This window comes from Mangifera indica, chromosome 16 (genome assembly GCF_011075055.1).
Source record: "Mangifera indica cultivar Alphonso chromosome 16, CATAS_Mindica_2.1, whole genome shotgun sequence".
Taxonomy (NCBI): domain Eukaryota; kingdom Viridiplantae; phylum Streptophyta; class Magnoliopsida; order Sapindales; family Anacardiaceae; genus Mangifera; species Mangifera indica.
Genome location: NC_058152.1, coordinates 6,149,618 through 6,172,301, shown reverse-complemented (window position 1 = coordinate 6,172,301; position 22,684 = coordinate 6,149,618). Strand labels below are relative to the sequence as shown.

Here is a 22,684-nt window from a genome sequence, read left to right as displayed (position 1 = left end):
ATTGATAATTCTTTTCCACATGAGCAACTTTTAGAGATATCTCATTGGGTAGTACCATGGTATGCAGATTATGTGAATTATCTTGTGTGTGGTGTATTACCTCCAGAGATGAATCACCAACAAAAGAAAAAGTTCTTGTGGGAGGTGAAAAACTATTATTGGGAAGAGCCACTGCTTTACAAAAGATGTTTTGATGGGATTGTGCGACGATACTTACCACAAGATGAGATAGAAAGTGTTTTAACCCATTGTCATTCTCTTGAATGTGAAGGTCATTTTAGCGCCACCAAGACAACAGCTAAGGTGCTCCAAAGTGGGTTCTATTGGCCAACTCTTTTTCAAGATGCGAGGAAATTTGTTTTAACATGTGATAGGTGCCAAAGAACTGGAAACATTTCAAGGAGGAATGAAATGCCTTTAAATAGTATACTTGAGATTGAAATTTTTGATGTGTGGGGCATTGACTTCATGGGGCCATTTCCTACGTCTTATGGGAAAAAATATATCTTAGTTGTTGTAGATTATGTTTCTAAATGGGTTGAGACACTAGCAAGTCCATCCAATGATGCTAGGGTTGTGGTGAAGTTCTTAAAGAAATATATCTTCGCAAGATTTAGGACTCCAAGAGCTATTGTTAGTGATGGTGGTTCTCACTTTTGTAACCACCTATTTGAGAAATTATTAAAGAAATACGAAGTTACCCATAAGGTTGCAACACCATACCACCCTCAAACTAGCAGGCAAGTTGAGATTTCTAATAAGGAAATCAAGAGCATACTTGAGAAAATCGTAAGTGCTTCAAGGAAAGATTGGAGTTTGAGATTGGATGATGCTCTTTAGGCATACCGCACAACCTTTAAAACTCTCAATGGTACATCCCCTTTTCGCCTTGTCTACGGTAAGTCTTGTCATCTTCCAGTGGAGCTAGAGCATCAAGCTTATTGGGTTATTAAGTTTCTGAACTTTGATTTAAAGAAAACCAGTGAAAAACGTCTCCTCCAACTAGATGAGTTAAAAGAGTTTAGATTGGACGCTTATGAGAATGACAAAATATACAAGGAAAGAACCAAAAGGTGGTATGATATGCATATTTTAAAGAAAGACTTCAAAGAAGGTGATCAAGTGTTGCTTTTCAACTTAAGATTGAAGCTTTTTCCAGGAAAACTTAAGTCAAGGTGGTTCTGTCCTTTTAAAATCTTAAACGTATTTCCTCATGGAGCTGTTGAGATGTGGAGTGAAAATTCTGGAACATTTAAGGTCAACGGGCAGAGGCTGAAGCCGTATTTTGTTAGTGACCAAGTGAAAGTGGAGGCGTCTCAACCACTGTCTAATCTCCTAACTTAAGTCTCATAATCGATCAAGCTAAGGACCATAAATTAGCGCTCTTGGGAGGCAACCCAAGTTTTTCTTCTCTTAAAGAATTTTCTTTTACTTTATTGATAAATAATTTTCCCTACATTTAGTTTAAAATTGTTCTTTTTGTTTATTTCAGGTTGATTTTGGAATGTCTAGCAATTGGAGTATAAGTATGGACATGAAGAGTATTTTCAAGTTAAAAGGGGGTACAATTAAATTTGCTCAATTTGATGTTTTCATTGGTTGTGATTTGTTTGATTAATTGTGTTCTTACCATTGATTGCATTAATTGGATTTTGTAATTTCTTTATGGTGTTGAATTGGTTGATGAAGAATGTGAAATTTGAATTTCCTCATAAATTCTATTTTGAGTTGAAGAGAGAGTGTTTATGGGCAGCAAATATGGGCATAAGAGTGCCCATAATTGGCCTCTGGAAAAAAATGAGGAAAAGTGTGTTAGGTTATTCATCTTTCATTATTTTTTTACTTATTTATATTTATATTTTATTTTAGTTTTATTTTACCTTTTACTTTATTTTATTTTATTTTATTATTTCATTATTTTTTTCCTTCTATGCATATTTATATATATATATATATATATATATATATATATATATATATATATATTATTTTATTTCTTTTCGTATATATACATATATTTGAAACCCTAATTTTTATTTTATTTCTCTCATTTCAACGCCGTACTTTTCTTCTCCGTTCTCCCGACAACAACATTTTTCTGCTCTTATCTTCTCTTCCAATTTTCACCATATAGCCTCCTTTTCTTACTAATTTCAAGTTGACGCGTCAGCCCCACTTTTTCCACACTGCAGTTTGTCACTTCCAGCTTCAAAAAACGCAACTTGTCTCTTCTCTATACAACCCCACCATTTCACTTATTTCAACCACAAATTGACGCGTCAGCCTGCTTTGTGCAACACTGTATTTCTTCTCTGTTTTTATGTTGTTCCAGCTTCACAACGCAATTCGTTTCTTCCTTGTCAGCCCCACCATTTCACATATTTCAACCACGCGTCAGCCCTCCAATTTCTTCTCAGCTGCAACAACAACCTTACATTTCCTACCCTACAGAACACGTCACTTGTTTCCTAAAATTTTCAATTTTACCTCCACAACCCAGTCATGCTAAGGCCACACATCAAATTCCAGTTTTTCACAATTGATTTTTCTTGATGTGGATCAAATTCCAGAATGGATGCATGTGAGCAATTTATGTTGATTTAATGTGATGCTTTCCTAGTTTAATAATGATTTAGTGTTCAATTTGTTGGGTTGCATATGGTTTATTAATGTGGAGATTTGCTGAAAATTTTGATATACAAGTTGTTATAATTGCAATGTCAAGCTTATTGGAAAAGTGTTGTTGATTTATTCATCATTTGATTTTTTTTTCGCTGATGGAGATTGTTTTATACATGGATCCATAATTGTTGATAATGTTGTTATCTTTCTCTTTTCATTAGTTGGATGTGATTCTTTGAGACCTCTTTTGCTAGATAGTACAATTTTGTTCATAATTTACTCATTCTAATTTCAGGGACAATGTTTGCATTTTCATCCAATTTCATCACATGAGCTTATATTGAGCCAGGGAGTTTTCATCTTTTTCTTCTTCTTTTATCCATGCTTAGTTATGTTTTCTTTATTACATGTTGAATAAACATTGAGGACAATGTTTGTCTTTAGTGTGGGGGGAGTCTTTAATGTTAATTTTGCAATTTTATTTTCAATTCTTAAATTAGGTTTATTTTTTATGCAGAATTTATTTTCAGTTTTAAATTAAGCCCACATTTATTTATCCCTTCTTTGATTTTGGACTAAATTTTACAAATTCACTTTTAGTACCTTAAAAGACACATTTGTGAAAATATTTTTAAGTGATTTGAATGATTAGAACGCCTTTGGCAATCGAACCCACTTTTTGTTCGTAAAAGGCAAAGAGTGTTGAAACATTCATGATTGGTGATAGAGTTACGATTGTTGCATTTGTCGTTCAGAGTTTGTTGTGCATGTGGTCATTTTTTTTGAAATTGTTTATGCTTACTTAGAGAGGGTTTATCCATGCTTAGACATATTTTTTTAGTGTCTCACGAGTCCTAGAACTTGTTACTCAATCTTTCGAGGCGAAATAAAAGTTGCATGCATTGATAAAGGGATATGATATAGGTATTTCTTTGATTCTTTGTGTACCTCAAATTGCCTTATTCTCTTAGCCAACCTTTATAAATGTTTAATCTCTTGTTAGCCCTTTGAGCCATTTTCTTTTGTGTTTTATTTACAACCTTTTGCATTTTCTTTGTTTTAACCCTTAATCACCCACCTAGCTAATAAATATATTAAACATACCCTTTACATGAGTTATATTATTGATGAGATGAATGGATTTGCATGTGATTTTTTTAGATCAATTGAAAAGGAAGAATGAAGAAAAATGAGAAAGTCATGGCATTATCATTCTATATACCCCATGTACAAAGAAACAAGTTTGGGGGATTTTGAGAGAATTATATATATTCATACATGTGATTTAAAAAAAAAAAAAAAAGATATCTGAAAAAAAAAACATATGAAAAAAAAAAGAAAAAAAATCTCTTCACATATTATTAGTGCAATTTATATTCATATTTCTTCCTTATTCTTTGTTTTGTAATCATATAAATCTTTACTTCCTCATTAATAGTATACTCATGTTTATTTGTTAACTTATTTTTCCCTTTATTCTTGAACCCATACCCCTGGCCACGTTACAACCTAAATAAAGACCTATTGATCCTTTTGAAATGCATTGCACCTTCATTAGTGGAGATAGGTTGTTTGATTTTGCCTATGGGACTTGGTTGACTTTATTTAGAGATTATGAAGATTGCTAAGTACGTATATGTCTATCTGAAGTGCAACAGTTTTGGTGAGGTTGATCATTGCATACATTTTCCGTTTGATTTTTGTGACTCTTGTTTTCTTTGGATCCGAGATAGAGTGTCTTTTGCACTTAGGGCTTTTGAAGAGCAAGTTTTGGCTTTCGATTGCATTAAGGTCACTTTAAGAATTCAATTACCTAAACCTGTTGATCCTTTCAATTTTCCCTTTGATTTCACTTCTGTTCCTTTTTGCTTGAGGACAAGCAAGTTCTTAAGTTTGGGGGAGTTTGATGTGTGTATGAAATACACACAAATAGGGTTATAATAGTATAGTTTTAAAGTGAATTTTGGTTCATTTTGTCAAATTCTTTAAGTTTTATTTAATCTTGATGGCTTGATCTTATTTTGTTCTTTGAATTATATTTTTAGATGATATGAAGTTATTCAAGCCCCTTTTAGAGTGAAAATAGAAGCTTAAAGAAGCAAATGAGAAGGGCTTACATCAGAAGGCAGAGAGTAATTATGGGCAGTCTTATGGTCATAATTGACGCCCATAATTACTAGGCGTAAATGAAAAAAAAAAACAGAAAATAAGGTTAAGTGACAGGTATAAAAAGAAAATTACGTCTTCTCTAAAGAGGGGACCAAATATACAGCAGCTCAAAGGATTTTTAGAGAGAGAAAACTTCAAGAAACAAGTAGAAGAGGAAAGATCTAAGATTAAAGATAAAAGACCCAAGAGAATTAAGATTTGAAGACCTTAGAGTTTTTCTTATCTCTCTTATTATCTTCTTTTAATGATTCAAAATGTCTATCTCTCCAACTTTATCTTATAATTTGAACTTTATAACCATGAATAGCTAATTTCTTTTGCTAGGGTTTATGATGAATCTATAAATTCTCAAGGATTATGTAATGGGTTTTGATTTTTAATTAATGATGATGAATGTTTGATTTAATAATTGTAATTTTAACTTCTTGCTTGGTGTTAGGGCCCAATGTCATGCTTGTTTATAGATTGGAGTGTGATATTGAGAAATACATACCTAATTAGTTCATGTATTTGCTAAACTTAGGGTTTTATTTAGAGATAAATATAAATCTTTCGTGGGCAAATTGATTGTCATAAAAATTAATGGGTTTTGATTAACAACATACCACGAAAGTAAGTAAGCTTTTAATCTTAACACTCCTAATTAACCTTGAGAGAGAAATTGGGTAAAATAGGATAATCAACCATCAACAATTCATCTTATCATCGATTTTAATTGGATTCGTTACTGATTTTTGAGTAATTAATAGTGAAATCATAAACCCCAGGCTTCTCTATAATTGGTATTTCACTTTTAAATTTGCTAGGTAATTATTTTCCTTTGTTAATTTCGATTTAGTTAGTTGCTTTATTTTATTATCTTTAATTCAATCCTAATCCATAGCATTTTTATTTCTCTAGCTAATTTAAACTACAAAACAAGCTAGTATTCAACAACCAATCTCTATGAGACCGACATCTTTCTATATTACTTGATTAATTCGTATACTTGCGAGCCATTGGCAATAAGGAGGACTTGAAGACTTAGTGCTGAGTAGCCATTGCAATAGGCTTAGGGCTAGTAGAGCTTGGTTGACTAATGCAAAAGCCAACAGTTAGACAAGTGTGGCTTAAAGCCGATAAGGTGTATTATGACAAAGAGGAACTTAGTGGAAGATCCATTATTCGGTCTCAATTGTTTGTAAAAACTAGGATGACAAGAGATATAGCAGGATCTACTATGCCTTATCTTGAACTAGTAACTTTAGAAACTTTAATAACACCTCTAAATGAAGAAGATACAAATGATCTTCTTGTAGGATTATTTGAATTTTTAGATAGAGCTATGGAATTACATGTTCCATGGAAACTCTTTAGAAGAGGAAAGTTTAGACAACTCTTAAAAAGATGATGGATTTATGTAATGGAAATTAACATACAAGAAGTAATAGTGGACTTGAAAATACTAGACACTATAAAATAAGCACTTTGCGTTTTACATAGATGGATTTATACATTCACTTGTATTATTACTTTTTCAATCCAAGAAGATGATAACATCAAACGTATATAGATATGAGAATTTATTATAGGAGAACCATGATATGACATAATGGTTCGAGAAAACATCTCTATAGGACGATATGCAGATGAAAGAGGCTTAATAAAGAGGATTGGTATTGGAGAAGAATCCATATAAGAAAACTACTACAAGTTCAAGCCAAATTAGATGAACTTTTGAGGAAAAATACTAATGTTCATATAGACAAAATATAGACAAAGGAATAGTAGTTACCTTGCCTAACAAGTACGCAAAAGTTTAAAACTCTCTATTTAAGGACAACAAAGCCTGGATTCAAGAAATGGTTTATGGATTCAAAATCTAAAACATTTCAAAACAGGCTTTGATGGAAAACACAAAAGATGTTCTTCGTTTAATTCTAGCTCAAGAGGTAAAAGCTCAAGCAAAAGCCCAAACTGAGGAAGAAGACTTTTTTGAAAACTTCATGGACCTAATTGAAAACCCAACACAAGTGTAGCCTAAGAAAGAAGGAGATTTGACCAACTCAAAATAAATTATTAATACGTGGAATGCAACGAGCACCCAAGATGCGAAAGATAAGTGGAAGAACAAGATGTTGTCAACATCTTAAGATTGAAGGACGAAATGCTGCCAACACCTCAAGATCGATGAATGAGATGTTGCCAACCACTTCCACTAATATTTAATTTTGTAAAATGTATAACAAATACGTTAGACACATGGGAGACATAAACCCCAATGTCAATTAGAAAAAATTGTAAAGTGATTGTCAATTTGCATCAAGTGATAACCCATTTTGTAAAATTATTAAAATGTAATAATTGTCAAACAGATTCAATAAGTTTTAGAATATGAAATTTTGTTTTATATGAAGAGAAGAGTTGTTAATTTTACAAGAGTATACAATTTAAGACGATTTTTCTAAAACTTGTGTTTTCTCGAATTTTAGAGATCTAAACAAGATACACTTGAATCTCTTCCACTTATATTATGTTTATACATCTAATAATACAATTATTAAATTTTCATGTATGCATGCATGGTATGTTAATGAAAATTGAATTAATTAAATTTTGATGATGAAAATTAAATGAGGTTAATTGAGGTTAATCAAATTTAAAAAAAAAAAATGCTTTTAAACCAACCATGGGTGAAAAAAAATGCTAATTACTCCCTTTTTCTTAATGTTTAATTAAATGAAATGAAGAAATATAGAAAATTTTCTCATAATTATAGAATGGATTATTATAACCAAACAACAATCTCAAAACAACTTTTAAAAAATGAAAAGAATATTATCTTACAATTTACACAGCATTCACCCCATTTCCAAGTCAACAAGTCCTGGAGGCTGGAGGCTGCAGCATCATCAACTGCTCCAAAGAAACACCAAAAACAATCAATTTTCTCACCTTCTCTATGATACAAATAAAAAAGAATAATATATTCCCAACTTATTATGTCTTTTATATGTGTCAGATAAGAGCATCACAAATAGTGCAACCAATACTTTTTTCCCCCAGAATATTGTTATATTACTCTGGCACTTTTTGTCTTGTCTCTGTATATTTCAATTCTGTAGATCATCTAAGCTCATCAACTCTGTCAATAACGTCCAGCACTTTTTCCTTCTCTTTACCAAATGAAATTATGGGCAGATGAGAAAGATGCCTCTTAATGGTCATTTTTTCCTTATTTCCACTTTGCAGGGAGTGGCCTGTGCTCTTGCTCAGCCTATCATATTTTGTCAACTTTATCCGGTCAAAGTCATGGCTTTTACTTATTCTCTGCATTCTTCGTCTTTTATATACATTCTCTAAGATCTCCCGGTCTTGGGGGGTCAGTAACAGGGAACTGGCAGGCTCATCTTTGGTCTGCCTATTTGTATTTTGCAGGTATGTCGAAACTGAATAAGTGATCGGTGGTTTTATGCCACCACCAGCTGCCCCCATCTTGACCTGGTTGACTAAATGGTGAAGCCACAATACTAAATCAAGAATATAGGCTTCTGTTTTCTCCTTGTCAGCATGGTGGAGTGTCTCAATGCGAATAACATCAGTAGTCCCTGCAGCAGACTTCCGGTTGCCATCAGATCTTGCACATCAATAAAACAGAAGTCATTTTTCAGTTATGTTTTACTCAAACCCCATTTGGAAAAGAATCAAGATGAAAACTGTCACTTACCCGGTATTAGCCCATTCACCAACCCAGCCAAATCCATGATGGGCTCTGGATTAATTATTTGCAATCAAAAAAGTCAAAATGATGATATGATAAAGAAACAATCAATTGAACAAAGAATATGAATACAACATATGGGAGCATGGATTGGCTAGTTACAGAAAAGTCGGCCAACTTACTTGGCTGTGTTAGTGGCAGTTGGAACAAGCCACTGCAGAGTCTTCTCCATCTCATCTTTGATTTCTGTAACAGTGAGCTGCAGGAAAAGAAGAAAGCCAGAATCATCACTAAATACAAGGATGACCAAGAACTTCTCCTCAAATATTTATTTGGCAGCTGAAGAAATCATTCAAAGAAGAGCTCTTCTAAAATCCTCTTTATCTTTATTTTATGCAGTGAAAAAAAATGTGCACCTCTGAAACGAAATAGGTTACTTTATCAAAACATATCATACCTCATCTTTGAATGATAAAGATTGTACTTTGAAGCGTAGACCTGATTTTATAGTTGGTGGCAAGCTCTGGTATAAAGCATCTCTTGTATTTGGTGGCATAGAGCTTGAGCGGGCAACCTGACAGAGAAAACTCATTGAATAAAGACATCCTGAAGACATAATTTTTTATTCTTAAAAAAAGAAAATATAATTTACATATTAAAGTAACTATTTCATGATTGCAATCAAATATCTTTATACAATTTCTTTAAGTCTGTTTCAGAATAAATCTGTCACTTCAACTAACTTTTTGTAAATATACAGCTGAAAGGAATCATTCCACGAATGATGTTATAGTATGTGTTTACGATGAAAAAAATTCGTTTGTCAACAAATAGGAGAGCTTTTACTTCTGGCTGTTTTGGAGATCGACCAAAAAATAAATATTGTTTATCTTTTTCTAATAGATTTTATTATCTTGTGGCTTCACTTGTGCCAAAATTTTTCTGTTAGGAAAACGTATTGCATATCATCAGTTTAAATGTAAAAAACACCTTACAACATACTAACAGATACTATAAAATGTCATACATAATGAAGATTCAGTAAAATAGCCAATAAAAAAATGCTAATGAACGGGAGTAATAACTTACAAGAGTATCAATTTGCATGACGAGATTTGCATAATGCAAGGCAAGGCCCGCAGGTCCCAGTCTTTGATGATTGCTCATAGATCCTTTGAATGGAATATGATCAGCATCTGCAGGATGCCATTGGAAATCAACATCTTTGAACTTACAGTTAATCAAGGATCATTATGTTTTGAATAAACTGAGGGAAGATAATAAAAAGTCTAGTATTTAGAAAAACAAACCTGACCAAGAAGTACCATAAAATGTTTATTGTGATTGCGAAAGGTAAGACAAGAAAGTATCAAGGGGAATATGACCACAAAATGAAATTAAATCCATGCCTTCCCCAGCCAATGGCCCAAAAAAAAAAAAAAAAAAGAAAAATTGACACAAAAACCTTGAGCAGAAACAATGAATACTCGGTCTAAATAATATAACTGCCAGTATCCATTAGTTATATCTTACATACCAGAACTGCCAAAGGCATCGTGCATCTCAAGAAGTAAGAAATGGACGATATCTACAAGCTTCTCCATCACCTGAAATCCAAAATGACATGTTGAACAATTAAAATCATTTAATTCTTTTTATGTTTGCATTGAAAGTTTGGTATTCATTAATAACACATGGACATCGTACACAAAATTATGGTACGACCTTGTTGATCATGTGGAAAAGGGGAAAATCTGAATTGGGTTTCCTGATTCTCCTAATCTCAACTTCCTAATTTTCAGAGATGGTGTGTTTCCTATTCTTAGCTAGAAGATTTTATAGATAAAGTAAATAGTGATATGTGTATTCTAGGAGTTATTGTAATTCCCTAAAGGAGGAAATTGTTATATGCTTCAATGTGAAAGTTTTCATTTGTCAAAACATCATCGTGTTAAATTTTTTCAAAGCCTTATCACTCCTCAAACCCATTTTATTTAATTCATAGTGACATTTCTGGACCTTCAAAGGTCACCACCATGACTGGAAAAAGATTAAAGATCAACTGATTATAAATAGAAGCACACACGTGCACATGAAAAGTTTGAAGAGATGATACACTGATGTAGCCATAAAAAGGATGTAGGCCAAGGATGAGGTTATGAACAATACATATATCACATAAATAATTCTGGAGTTGAGCAGTTTTTACACCTACCTCTTCCAGACTTTTGGACCAAAGAGACTTTTTCTTTAAACTTTTCACCAGCTTTCTTTGGCTCTTTAATTCTGCCCCCCATATTGCAAAGTTGTCACCTGCATGCATGCAAACAAGCCCTAAGATAAATGTATTCAAGAGAAAAAATTATGTCTCAATTTAAATTAAGCAACCATTGAAAAAAAATGTTCAACTATCTTCTAAGAAATGGTAAATGAATTATATAATATTATTTTATTAATTACAGACTACTTTTAACATCTTAACCCATGTAAAATATGATAAAATGAGTTAAACAAAGGGATATTTTTGTTCTTCCTCCCCCACGGTAAACACCAAATAAAATACAGTAAAAATCCATTAATTTTAAGGATATGACCAATCACCCATCAATTCTAGGCTAATTAAGACTAATGTAAATAAAACTTTCCTCTTCTACATGGGTTCACTTCCAATGTAAACCCATTATTGTACATCATAGTACATTCTTAATTCAAATTATTGGTTTTCTCTTTTTTTTTTTTTTACCTTGATCCTTTGCCCAAGATAGAATAAATGCTGGGAATGTGTACAAAGACACATTTCTAATATCTACTTGCCCCTTTCTAGATGTGTCAAATTAAAAAGGAATCAGGAAGGTGCAAATCAGTGCTATAAGATTATGGCAAACAAATATAGTCTGTTTCCATCCTCATGCAACTTTTTTCTTTAGTTTTTTATTTTATTTTTAAAAAATGTGGGAATTTACACATTTGGTAGGGGTGAAAAGGTGGAAGTTATGCAGAAGGTGTGCTAGCCCTTTTTGGGTGGATTGGCAGCAAATATATCAAAAAGATCATACAGGATATCAATACCCTGTGATACAGAGATACTTCATGCTTTCCAATCATCTTGATTGGAAGGGCCTTGGAATAACATTCTATAATCTCAATTTGTTAACTGTTTGATATGATTTAATTATTTAGTCAAAGTTTAAAGGTTCTTCAGTACAATAACTGTCTAAATCACTTTTGTAATCCTTCTGGATGTTCCAAGTTTCTAATCAACAGTACTGAAAGACTTGTTTAAACAAGCATGTAAAAATGAATAATAAAATAGCTTTTTGGGTGCCACCTGAATTATCCTCCTCCTGACGTTTACGCTGATAGTCTTGTTCAAATCTATCCAGAACTTGTAATTCATGGTACAGTTCCTGAAAGCCCAAAAAAAAGTACACTCTTTATTCCACTGGACAAAAGTGATATGAATAACAATAGCATTGAAAATTCAAAACACAAGATAGCTTAAATTTATGGTTGATTATAACACTTGTTTTACAAGCAAAAACTATAGACTCCAGAAGATGTAAAGCAGATACCTTGAATTGGAACTTGATTATATGGTCTTTGAATATTATAGGAAAATGAAAGCAAAAGTGTAGGATCCCACATAAAGTAATATGTCCATAACCATGTAATATGCAAATAAATATATAATACCAGAAATTTTTAAGATCTTTTACTTTCTTCTCCAATAAGTAACAAAAAGGCGATTTCTCTTTTATCCCCAGATTATGACAGTTGAACTCAAATTCAACTTATCTGTCTCCTTTTACATTCGAAAGATCAAAAAATTCTTAGATGGCTCACTATCTATGGATCCATAATCTATACCTTGCATATTGTGTTAGTGTTAGGATTGGGACACTTGTCCCCAATCCAATGGCTCATTTCTTTTATAAATATATGTTTGAGTTTTAAAAGAGAGAAGGGAAGAAAAATATTAGGGTTTGGGTTTGAGGGCAGCCACCTTTGGCTGATTTAGGGAGGTCTCCGGCGCCTCGAATGGCCGGAAAATGGGAGATCTCCGGCGTCTCGAATGACCGGAAAATGGGAGGTCCCGAACTCCTCGAATTGTTCGGTTTATGTTAGTAATGAAATATTTTAGTTATTATGTTTTTTGTGTTTTGATTGAATAAGAGCTGGGTTCCTAACAGTTAGCACCACAACCATGAAGGTCCACTACGGGAAGCCTATGGAAAAGGACAGAAAATCATAGCAGAAGGAGACCACTGCAGGAGAGGAGAGTCTGAAAGCTTTCCCAATCAATTGGAGTGGCTGCGTGGCAGAATGTAATTGGGGACTTGAGTAAAAACTGTTAGTACAAGGAAATAAAAAGGAGCAGGTGAGAATGGTGCGAATAAAGAAAATCTAGATTATTTTGTGGTAGATTGTAGTATTAAATATTGAATTCCATTAATAAAAATATTCTCCAGATTCTACATTTTTTCAGCAGTTCATAGTTTTACAGTTTTTTTCTTTGATTTTATTTGCTTCTGTTCTAAATTTTGCCTTCTAGCTTTCTGCTTTATTCTGAATTGTTGAGATTTACTTATGTTTGCGATGCCGAGGTGTGGAAACTCAGTTCATTTGTTGATTATCAGCTGAAGGGTGCATTGGAATGTTGTTGGATAGTGGCTTGCATCTGTTTCAGGTGGTGATTTGAGGAATATTGAGCAGGTATGTTACAAAATTGGTATCGAAGCCTCAAATTTGGGGTATGGTTTCCACAAGGATGGAAGGTCGTGTCAATGAACTAGGGCATGGGTATCGTGGACTGGTTGAACAAATGATATCCATGGGTTCACTGTTGGATGAGTTAACTGTGAAGATGGAAAAGAGCGAAACTCAATTTCAGACGGGTTCATGCATGAAACCTAAAAATACACAGCTAAGGAGATGAAAGGAAAATCCATTGAGTTGATTTAGTTGCACCACAAAGCTAGGCCACTTGCAGGCAAATCATCTCATATTGAGCACCCACTGCAATCAATTGTGTTCCCAAGGAATCCAATGGTGTGACTAATGCAGGAATAATGAAACAGGCATTCCACAAGATAGGAATGAGCGTTCTATACGCCATAAATCACCATGAGGTCATTCCCGAGATAGGAAAGAGTGTTCTAGATGGCATGAATCTGAACAAGGTTGTTCCAAAAAAATGTTTTTAATCGTTCTAGCAGCCCCTTAGTCATTCCCCACCAGAAGGGGTTGTTCCACAGGTCATTCCACCAACATTTGTAGCACAGAAAGTTGACCGGCAAGCAAACAGAGTCATTCCTTACTAACCAACAAAGAGCCAAGTGTAGAACAAGCATTTCGTCAAACTAACGACTGTTCCATCAAGTCTACAAAGTTTTAGTTGTTTTGGAACTTTTCAGTTTTAAGGTTTTATCTTAATTGTTTTTTCCTTTATTGTTTATTTTCAAACTAGGGTTTAAAGGGTTGCTTAGCTTCAAAAACATCTCATTTTGATTATTATTGATTATTGAGATTGATTAATTGCAATTCAATTAACCTAAGGGCTATTGCATTCATTCACTATACAAATCTTAATACAATTTGGTGATGGTTTTCGTATCAATTGTTTTTATTGATTGTTCAGTCATTTTCTTGTTGTCTTCGACATCATTTGGTATTAGAGTCGACTTCTTTATTAATGGTTGAGCAACTGAATCGTGTCAAGGTATAAGAGATCATGGCGAAAGAGGGCATGGCGGTACACTTGTGGGAGACCGTACTAATCTCCAACACAACCAACAAGATATAAAGATTGACAACAACTGTTGAAGAGGGGATAAACACTAATCCTTTTGTGGGTGACAATCAACAGGTGCCAAATTGGGAAGATAAAGAGTTGACACATGATGACATGGAGGAAGAACACGAAGAATTAAGAGAAGACAAGACCATTTATGGAGATCAAGGTGAGATCCTACTTGTTTGTAGATTGTTAGATGTTGTTGTGACCAAAGTTTCTTCAAGTGTAAGTTTTCTCAAGTCATTGGAAATGAAAGCGAATCGAAAAAAGTTCACATAGAGAAGAGAAAAGAGCATGTAGAGGAAAATTGTAATGTGGGCATTCAAAATTCTGGCAATACGGATAATTTTTCAGTTGTTGGTGCAAAGGATGACAATCATGATGGGATAGACAACGAATTTGGTTCAAATGATGAACTTCTTGATGTTCAGTTGACTAACGTAGAAGTTCCCATATCTTATGCAAACAGATTGAATGATTTTAATTTAATTGAAGCAAAAGTCCCCATTTTTTATGATATTAAGGAGGAAATTGATGACAATAGTGACACCAAGGGCAACAAAATAGAATAAGAGAGGATCTTCAAATGGTCATTGAAATATTTGATGCTAGTGAAAGCATAGACAATGCAGTCCTCGAACCGATGATAGAAATTAGTAACATGCTAGCTAAAGATTATATCATAATTGAAGATACTAAAGAATAGCTTGAAAGTTTTAATGATACTGAAAAGAATGAGGAAGTTGAGTTGATTAAGGACCTACATACTCAAGTCCACAAACACATCAACAAGCAAAATGAACGCTACAAAGAGCAAACTAACAAACATCGCAAAAGGTTTATATTCAAGCCAGGTGACATAGAGTGGATTCACCTTCGGAAAGAGCATTTTCCGCTAAACAGATTTGGGATATTCGTGTTGAGAGTTTATGGTTCATTCAAGGTTTTAGTGCGCATCATTGATAATGCATATAAAATTGTATTACCCAGTGAGTAAAATGTTCTTACCACCTTCAATGTGGTTAATTTATCACCATAGTATGATGATGGTGAGAGTATAACATGACAAGTGATTCCAAGGCAAATTTTAAATTCAAGGACAAATCTTTTTCTAGCAAGAAAGGATGATGCAAGAATAGTGAAACAAGTATTCCACGAGATAGGAATAGACATTCTAGATGTTGTAAATCAAAATGAGGTCATTCTTAAGATAGTAACAATCATTCCCAATGTCACAAGTCAAAACGAGATTATTCTGTATCAACTATTCATCTAGCATCAAATGTTGACACAAGTGTGTGGTTTTCATAGCAACTATTCTTATTGATTGTTCAATCATCTTTCTTGTTGTTTTCAACATCAAGAACCAGTTATCTTTCCAACTCGAGCTCCCTATGTTTTTAGGCAACGACCCTTATAAACGGTTCGCCAAAATGGAAGGATACTTTTAGACTAATACAATAAATGAAATGTAGAGATTGGTTTTAGTTTTGTTAAGCTTTGAAAGAAATGTTCTCAGCTAGTTGCAATTTTGTGAACCACACCAATCTTTTAGCAATTGGGGGAATTGCGAGATAAGTTGTTTCCTTGTTTCAAATTGGGCCAAATGAGATATTCTCAACAAGAACTAATTTTACTCAAACAAATCGGTTCAATGGCAAACGATCCGGGACAATTTGAATGCCTTGCAGCAATTATTTAAGGCATATCAAAAGACTAGCTAATGGGAGTGTTCATAGGAGGATTGAGAGAAGACACCTAAGCTGATATGAGGTAGTTTGAGCCAAAAGAAATAGAAGGCATGATGAAATTGGCCCAATGCATAGGGGCCTCAATTGGGCATTAAAGAGAGGGACTCGGCCCAATATTTAATAGATTATGTCAAGCTGGTGTGCTTCTCTCAAACCCTAATTAAAAGATTTAGCCCAATCCAACCCAATTTTACAGATAACCCCAACTCTAGCCCACACTCTATTACCCACCTAAGCCCAAACCCATCTTCATTAAACCCAAAACACTATCCATTTGAATTTCCCAAGTCCTAACCCCACTTAAACACTCTAGCCCATATGTCAATAATTCAACCCCCCATTTTTGCCAAAGGATTCACTCAAACCCTTAGAGTTGCAAAGATGAACTCGATCAAAGTCTTCTCATATGCTGCTAACCTTGGCTAGGAAATGTATCAACCTGATGCAAAAAACGCCTTCTTACATTAAGACCTCATGGAACTACATATGGAAATAACTTCTGGTTTTAAGTGTTAGAAAACAATTGTGAAAGTGTGCAGACTACAAAAAAGGATTGAAGCAATCACCTAAGATATGGTTTGATAAATTTAGTAAATACTTGATTCGACTTGTTTCAAAGCAACGCAATACCAACCACATTATTTATCAAGGATGTAAGAAGGAAAGTTGTTGTCTTATTGTATGTTGATGATATTATGGTGATAGGTAATAACCTATGTGAGATATCACAAATAAAGAAGAATCTTGATGAGAAATTTGAGATTAGAGAGGAGTAGTTAAAATAATTTCTTGGAATTAAAGTTGCACGATCAGAAAGAGGGATTTTCATATCCCAAAGTATGTTATAAATTTTCTTAAAGAAACTAGTTTTATTAAAAGTCCTAACTAGTTGAAACTCTTATTGAAGCAAGCCATCAACTTAAGAAATCTAAAGGTTAAAAAGTGGATAAGGGAAATTACCAACATGTTGAGGTTTCTCAAAGTAGCACCTAGAAAAAGAGAATTATTCTCTAAGAATGGACACATAAGGATAGAAGTATAATCTAATGTTGATTGGACAACCTCAATTGATGATAGAATGTCAAATTCTAGGTATTACACCATTATCTAAGGCAATCTTGTCACAGAAAAATAAAAAACAATATGTTGTAGGATCTAGTGCTGACGTTGTGTAAAGGCTCATGACATTGGACATTTGTGAATTGTCATGTCTCGGAAAACTATTGGAGGAATTGGGACTAGAAGAAGGCTTTTTACACTTTACTGTGACAACAAAGCAACAATTAACATAGCTAATAATCTAATTTAGCATGATAGGGTTAACATATCTATATTGATAGACACTTTATCAATGAGAAGCTCTATAATGGAACTTTGCCTTCCACTCGTAGAATCTAAGGGGCAATTAGCCAATGTTCTTACTAAGGTACTAAAGTGTTTCCGTAACTATATTTTCAAGATGGGCTTGAGAAACACATATGCTCCATCTTGAGGAGAAGTATTGACTGTTATGTATGGTAAAAGGAAAGTATAGGCATGCCTTTTTTTTTTCTAGAGTAGTTTACTTATACTATATACGACTAGCATTTATGTGTGTCGCTGGTAGTTAGAACTCATCAAAGTTCTTGGTTTTTGCTTACCCTTTATGATCTATTTTGTATCATTTACTCAAAAACAATGTAAGTAAAAAAGAAGCTTTCTCTATTTGTCACTCAACACCTAGTAGTTCTCAAGCAATGGTCCAAGTTCTTAAACAAGTTAACAGTTGACCCTTCGCATGATTCCATATTCAAAACCAACAACAAACATTATACCATCTATTTTGAATTCTTGTAAAGATAGAAAAATAATCAAATATAAAGCCAAAATTCACAATTAAGGAGAAGACATTTCCTTAGCAAAAATAATTTAAAACAAATTATAATCATTACTTCCTAATTAGAATAAAAATGAACTAGTTTGATTCAACAAAATTTTAGTGGAACATGAAATGTAGAGATATTTAGAAACAAAATTTATCGGGATTTTCGATACAAAAGGTTCCAAACTTCCAATTTTCTTCATAGCACTCCAAATCACAAGCCTATGATTCATATTTTTCTCAGAGTAAGTGGTGTTGGCCATGTATGTATTAAAAGTGACAGTTTAAACTTATTTTATTTGCCCATCCCAACCAATCCCCCAATCACTAGGGAGTACAAAAGGTTCCTTCCATCAAGCAATTAAAAATGTTCAATATCTAAGTAAACAATTAGTGATACTCACAGCTGTATTTTGAACCAAAGTCATCAATTGCTCCATCACCAACTCTGCTTCTTTCTGTACTTGGGATTGCTGGATTGGCTCTTGGCTAATTCTGGAAAACAAAAGAGAAGACATTTAAAAAGAAGCATGATACAAGCACATGACTTAATATATACATTCAACTAAAAGTCCAAACCCAAGAGTTTTCCTAATATTACTTCTGAAAATAACGGTTCAAGTTGTGCCACTGGGGATCTTTAGTACGATTTCCAAAACGAACCACTTCTCCAGTAAAAATTTTCAACTCTTCCCTATGTACACAAGTCAATAAAGTCTTAAGATAATGTCTCAGAAAGAAAAATGATGGTAATAAGCAATCAAAACAAGTTAATCATTAGAATAAAGTATTGTCATGCCTCTGTTATACAATTTTTACCTCTTGTCAGCAGCAACAATGTTCAAGAGTTCATCCATATCTTTTGATACTAGATTCTGTACACCTTTTGAAAGAAGCACAACTTCTTTCAACTCCCTTATACTGCTTTTTGAAAGGGACTGCATAAGATTGGATCCTTTAACAATTGTATTTGCAACCTCAAAAGCTACTATCTTAAGTTCATTGCTTTTGGTTCCCACTCCAGAAAGAAATCCACTGCTAGGGTTCAAATTGGTCATGCTGCTCCCAAGCGTATCTAGGACATCCATTGCCTTTCCTAGTCCAACAGTACTAGCTCTTCCTAAACGTGAACTCACCTCTGAAACCTGCAGCATTGTAGAAGTTTGTCACTTCTTTATATATGTTATAAACAGGTGAAGAAACAAAGTTTTAACTATGATTATGCTCAAAAAATAAATTTCCTATCCAAATATATATAAATAATGAGCAATTTCTTAAGTTCTAGTTTCTTCTCATTACTTGGAGCTTTCACTGAAATTATAGTATTTCTCATTTTGACTTTCTTCTGAAACCCAAGCATGCATGACATTGTACAAGCAAATCTCTGTGTGTGTGTGGCTATATCTGATAAATGAAGAAGGATTTGTAAAGTAATGAACAGGCTATCCAAAGTGAAACTGTACAAGGATCAGGCAGAACAACTCAATGAATCAAGAACTCTAAATGTTGAGCTCAAAAAAAAAAAAAGAGAGAAAATCTAACATTATATAAGTCCGTATATCAACAAAAGCACTAAACGACCTTAATTAGTTTAAGGCTACCCTCAAGTTGCAAAGCAGGAAAAAATAAAAAATATAGAGTAACATTTTGCAATACATAGAATCCCAAAACTTAACTTTGTCCCATAATGATTAACCATCCTCCACTTTGTTGTTTTCAAAAATTCTTTTATTTCGTACGATCAACTAAGTAGTAATTCTATGAATATACCAAGAGGAAATTAGCTTTCCTAAGGGCTTGAGGTCCTTCCAAAAGGAAAGAACAACATGAAAAAGGTTTCTATCTAGCAGTGTTAAAAGTAAAACATATATTCATTCACAAATTCCAAGCGACAGGACAATATAAAACAGGGTGATTCAAACTCTTTGAGTCCTTGATGATGCATCGTTTAGGAAATAGGCACATGTTTGGTCTTCTTTTTTATCTAATCAAATCATTGGTACTAGCTTCCTATAAGGTATTTCAAGAAGGGGAATCTTAGGATCTTCTACTAAACTGTTAAGGAGATTTAGTAAAGCAGTGAATAAAATTCTCAAGGATCCAATATAATCTATGTTCACTCATTTAATCAATAGAAACACCTTTAATAAGGGAAGAAGGTCTGCACAACTGGCTTACCTTCAACACCGTTGTGTCCACTCTGCCTATGCCATATTAGACTACTTATGACGTATGCTAATTTTACTAGAACTATTTTAACAATTTCTCTAACAAATTACAATGTCATATTTTGGTAAGTATACAACATCATATTTTGCAATCATCAACAAGACAAAACGAGTGGAATCTATATTCTAAGTCTTTAAAACATATGCCATGCAAGTTCTCAAATCTTAAAACCCTTTTAAATTCAAAATTTTGGACAAACCAAAAGGATAATCTTAGTGCCTCTAACTAGATGTAATCCATTTTGTCTTACATGCAATGTACCTCTGTTAGGTCTCATGTTTATGTTCCCAGAAAAAGGGAAAAACAAATGCAAGGTGAAGGAATGAAGAGCACAAGTGGAAGAATGTTGGAGAATACAAGTGGAAATCACACAAGAAGAAGGGTAGGACCACAAGCAGCGGGGAAGAATGTGGCAAGCAGAAATAGGTCTGAAGGTTATGGAGAGAATAAAGGATGGAGAAGAATCAGAGGAATTAAGGAGAATTTAGACAGTAAGCGGGTGCAAGGATAGGTCTGCCCTCTCGAATGCAAACTAATAGATTGATATTGTAATACACTGTTACTTATAATGGATGTTGAATATTGATATAGACATTGCATTGGCTGTCAAATCCTGACGTTTATTGTTTGCAATATAGTCTTGGTTGTGTGTTGAGGGAGTATATGCTATCGTTAAGAAGTTTATTAACAAAGGAGTTGAGAAGATTGTTGGGGAAAAACCCAAGTACCTATCAAGTATCAACCTCCCCATGTGGAACCATCATTGAAGGTCTCATGCTATCTCCAAATGGAATTTTAAAATAAACTGATTAAACATCTTTTCATATCAAAACCTTATGTTAAAATCCATTCTTTGTAATGCTTAACTTGTATTACTTTTGTTCTACGGAAAGTTTACCTTATAACAACCCAGCCAGAATGTTGTAGATCTTGTATCTTTATGATAACATATGCACAAAACTACAAACTAATTGTATACAAGTATATCAATTCCAAGAAATCTATGTGTACATACTTTTGGTACATAATTTAGACATACAGATAATATGCTATTATATAATTGGATGTTTTCTAATTAAAAATAAAGCAACACTCAATCACATAATGACGTATTATTTGTGTATTTAAATTGTATACTCAAAGTGTGAACACATAGCATTGCTCTATAAATTCCAAAGCTAAAATTATTAATTTATAACTACCACTTGCCATAAACCACACCTAAAAACACTTCCTACCATGTCATACCAATCATATACTCGCTAGAACATTTTCTTTTAGACTCTACCCCACATTCTATACAACAAATTCCAAATTATTTTCTCGTAACACCAACAGATTTTTGTCATGAACACACAAAAATAGTATTAATTACAACTGCTGTGAATCACAAACACATAGAGAACCCAACCATTACTTCCAAAAAGACAAAGGTAATAAGTCTACCATAAATAGATACATTAAGTCATCCACCCCTGAACTCAATAAATGTGTTAATGCATCATTTTTTTTACATCAATCCCAACAAGCAACCTGATTGGTAGTTTATAAAATAGTTAAGCTTAAACTAGACGACCAGCTTATAGAAGACTCTATAAACCAAGGCTAAAAAGGAAATTTAAAACCAAAGCTTTCTTTACTTGCAGATAAAGTGCAAATACTATTAAAAAAGAATTCATGATTGTGTTCAGACTGAGCGGTAAAATAGAAATGAACGGGAAAACCTTAGCGACAGCTGCCTGAGTGGACCTGACCGATCTAGATTTCAGAGTAAACCGCGGAATTCCGTCATAAAAATCATCAGGATTGAGCTCCGATTCAGGCTTCTCCATCCTCTGCAAAACAGGTTCTTCCAGTGGCGAACTTGATTTGTAAGGATTAACACTAACCTGAACCTGACCATGAACCTTTAGGTCCGGAAGTCTATTATTCTTAGAACAAAGACCTCCCATTGTTATTCGATTTGGGTTTTCAGGCAATCATGCTAAGAAAAATGGAAAAAAGAGTGGAAACAAAGAAATTTAAAGAAAATCAGAAACTAATAGTAAGAAGAAGACTTGCAAAGGATTCTCAATGAAGAGGCAAGAAAGAAAGAGAAGTAAAAGTCTACAGAAATGGCATTGGCAGCCCCCGACTGAAACAGTATTAACATTAATTTTGATAATAAATAATAAATTTAAAAAACAAGTGCATATTTTCCTCAACGACGACGCGCAGAGTGGTAGGAAAAGGCTTTATCATAAGACTAACGTCTTAGACTTTTAGAAGGGAACGAGTCAAATTTTCAACCGCTCTTTCTGACTCCATTATTGTTTTTAAGTGGTATTTGACTCTGAATTATATTATGCATATTTAGATATATAAATTTGGAAAATTAATTAAAATAAGTAAAAATATTTTCATTTATACGTTTTTAGGCTAACCATCGTACTTTTTATCTTTATAAGCAAACTAATATTTTTATTCTAATAATACCCTTTTTCTCACTTTGCTTAATTAATTTACTTTTATAATTTTTATCTTATTTTTACCATCATTTTTTTTTCAATGTTCTTCTT

General features: G+C 33.4%; 1 protein-coding gene and 1 long non-coding RNA gene across 2 annotated transcripts; one reads left to right on the top strand and one right to left on the bottom strand.

Annotated features, from left to right (window-relative positions):
* Positions 1-7,523: 7,523 nt before the first annotated feature.
* On the bottom strand, positions 7,524-22,326 carry LOC123199288 (protein PSK SIMULATOR 1-like). Its single transcript, XM_044614194.1, has 12 exons — positions 21,851-22,326; positions 18,717-19,042; positions 18,499-18,591; positions 18,302-18,392; positions 11,820-11,898; positions 10,707-10,804; positions 10,029-10,098; positions 9,581-9,687; positions 8,949-9,065; positions 8,674-8,750; positions 8,498-8,542; positions 7,524-8,407 (listed from the first exon to the last, which is right to left on the bottom strand). The coding sequence occupies exons 1-12, from the start codon at positions 22,076-22,078 to the stop codon at positions 7,897-7,899; spliced, it is 1,842 nt and encodes a 613-aa protein (XP_044470129.1). The 5' UTR covers positions 22,079-22,326; the 3' UTR covers positions 7,524-7,896.
* Positions 12,352-14,802, top strand: LOC123199289. Its single transcript, XR_006498316.1, has 2 exons — positions 12,352-12,869; positions 14,211-14,802. It is a non-coding gene; the product is annotated as an uncharacterized LOC123199289 (long non-coding RNA).
* Positions 22,327-22,684: the final 358 nt, after the last annotated feature.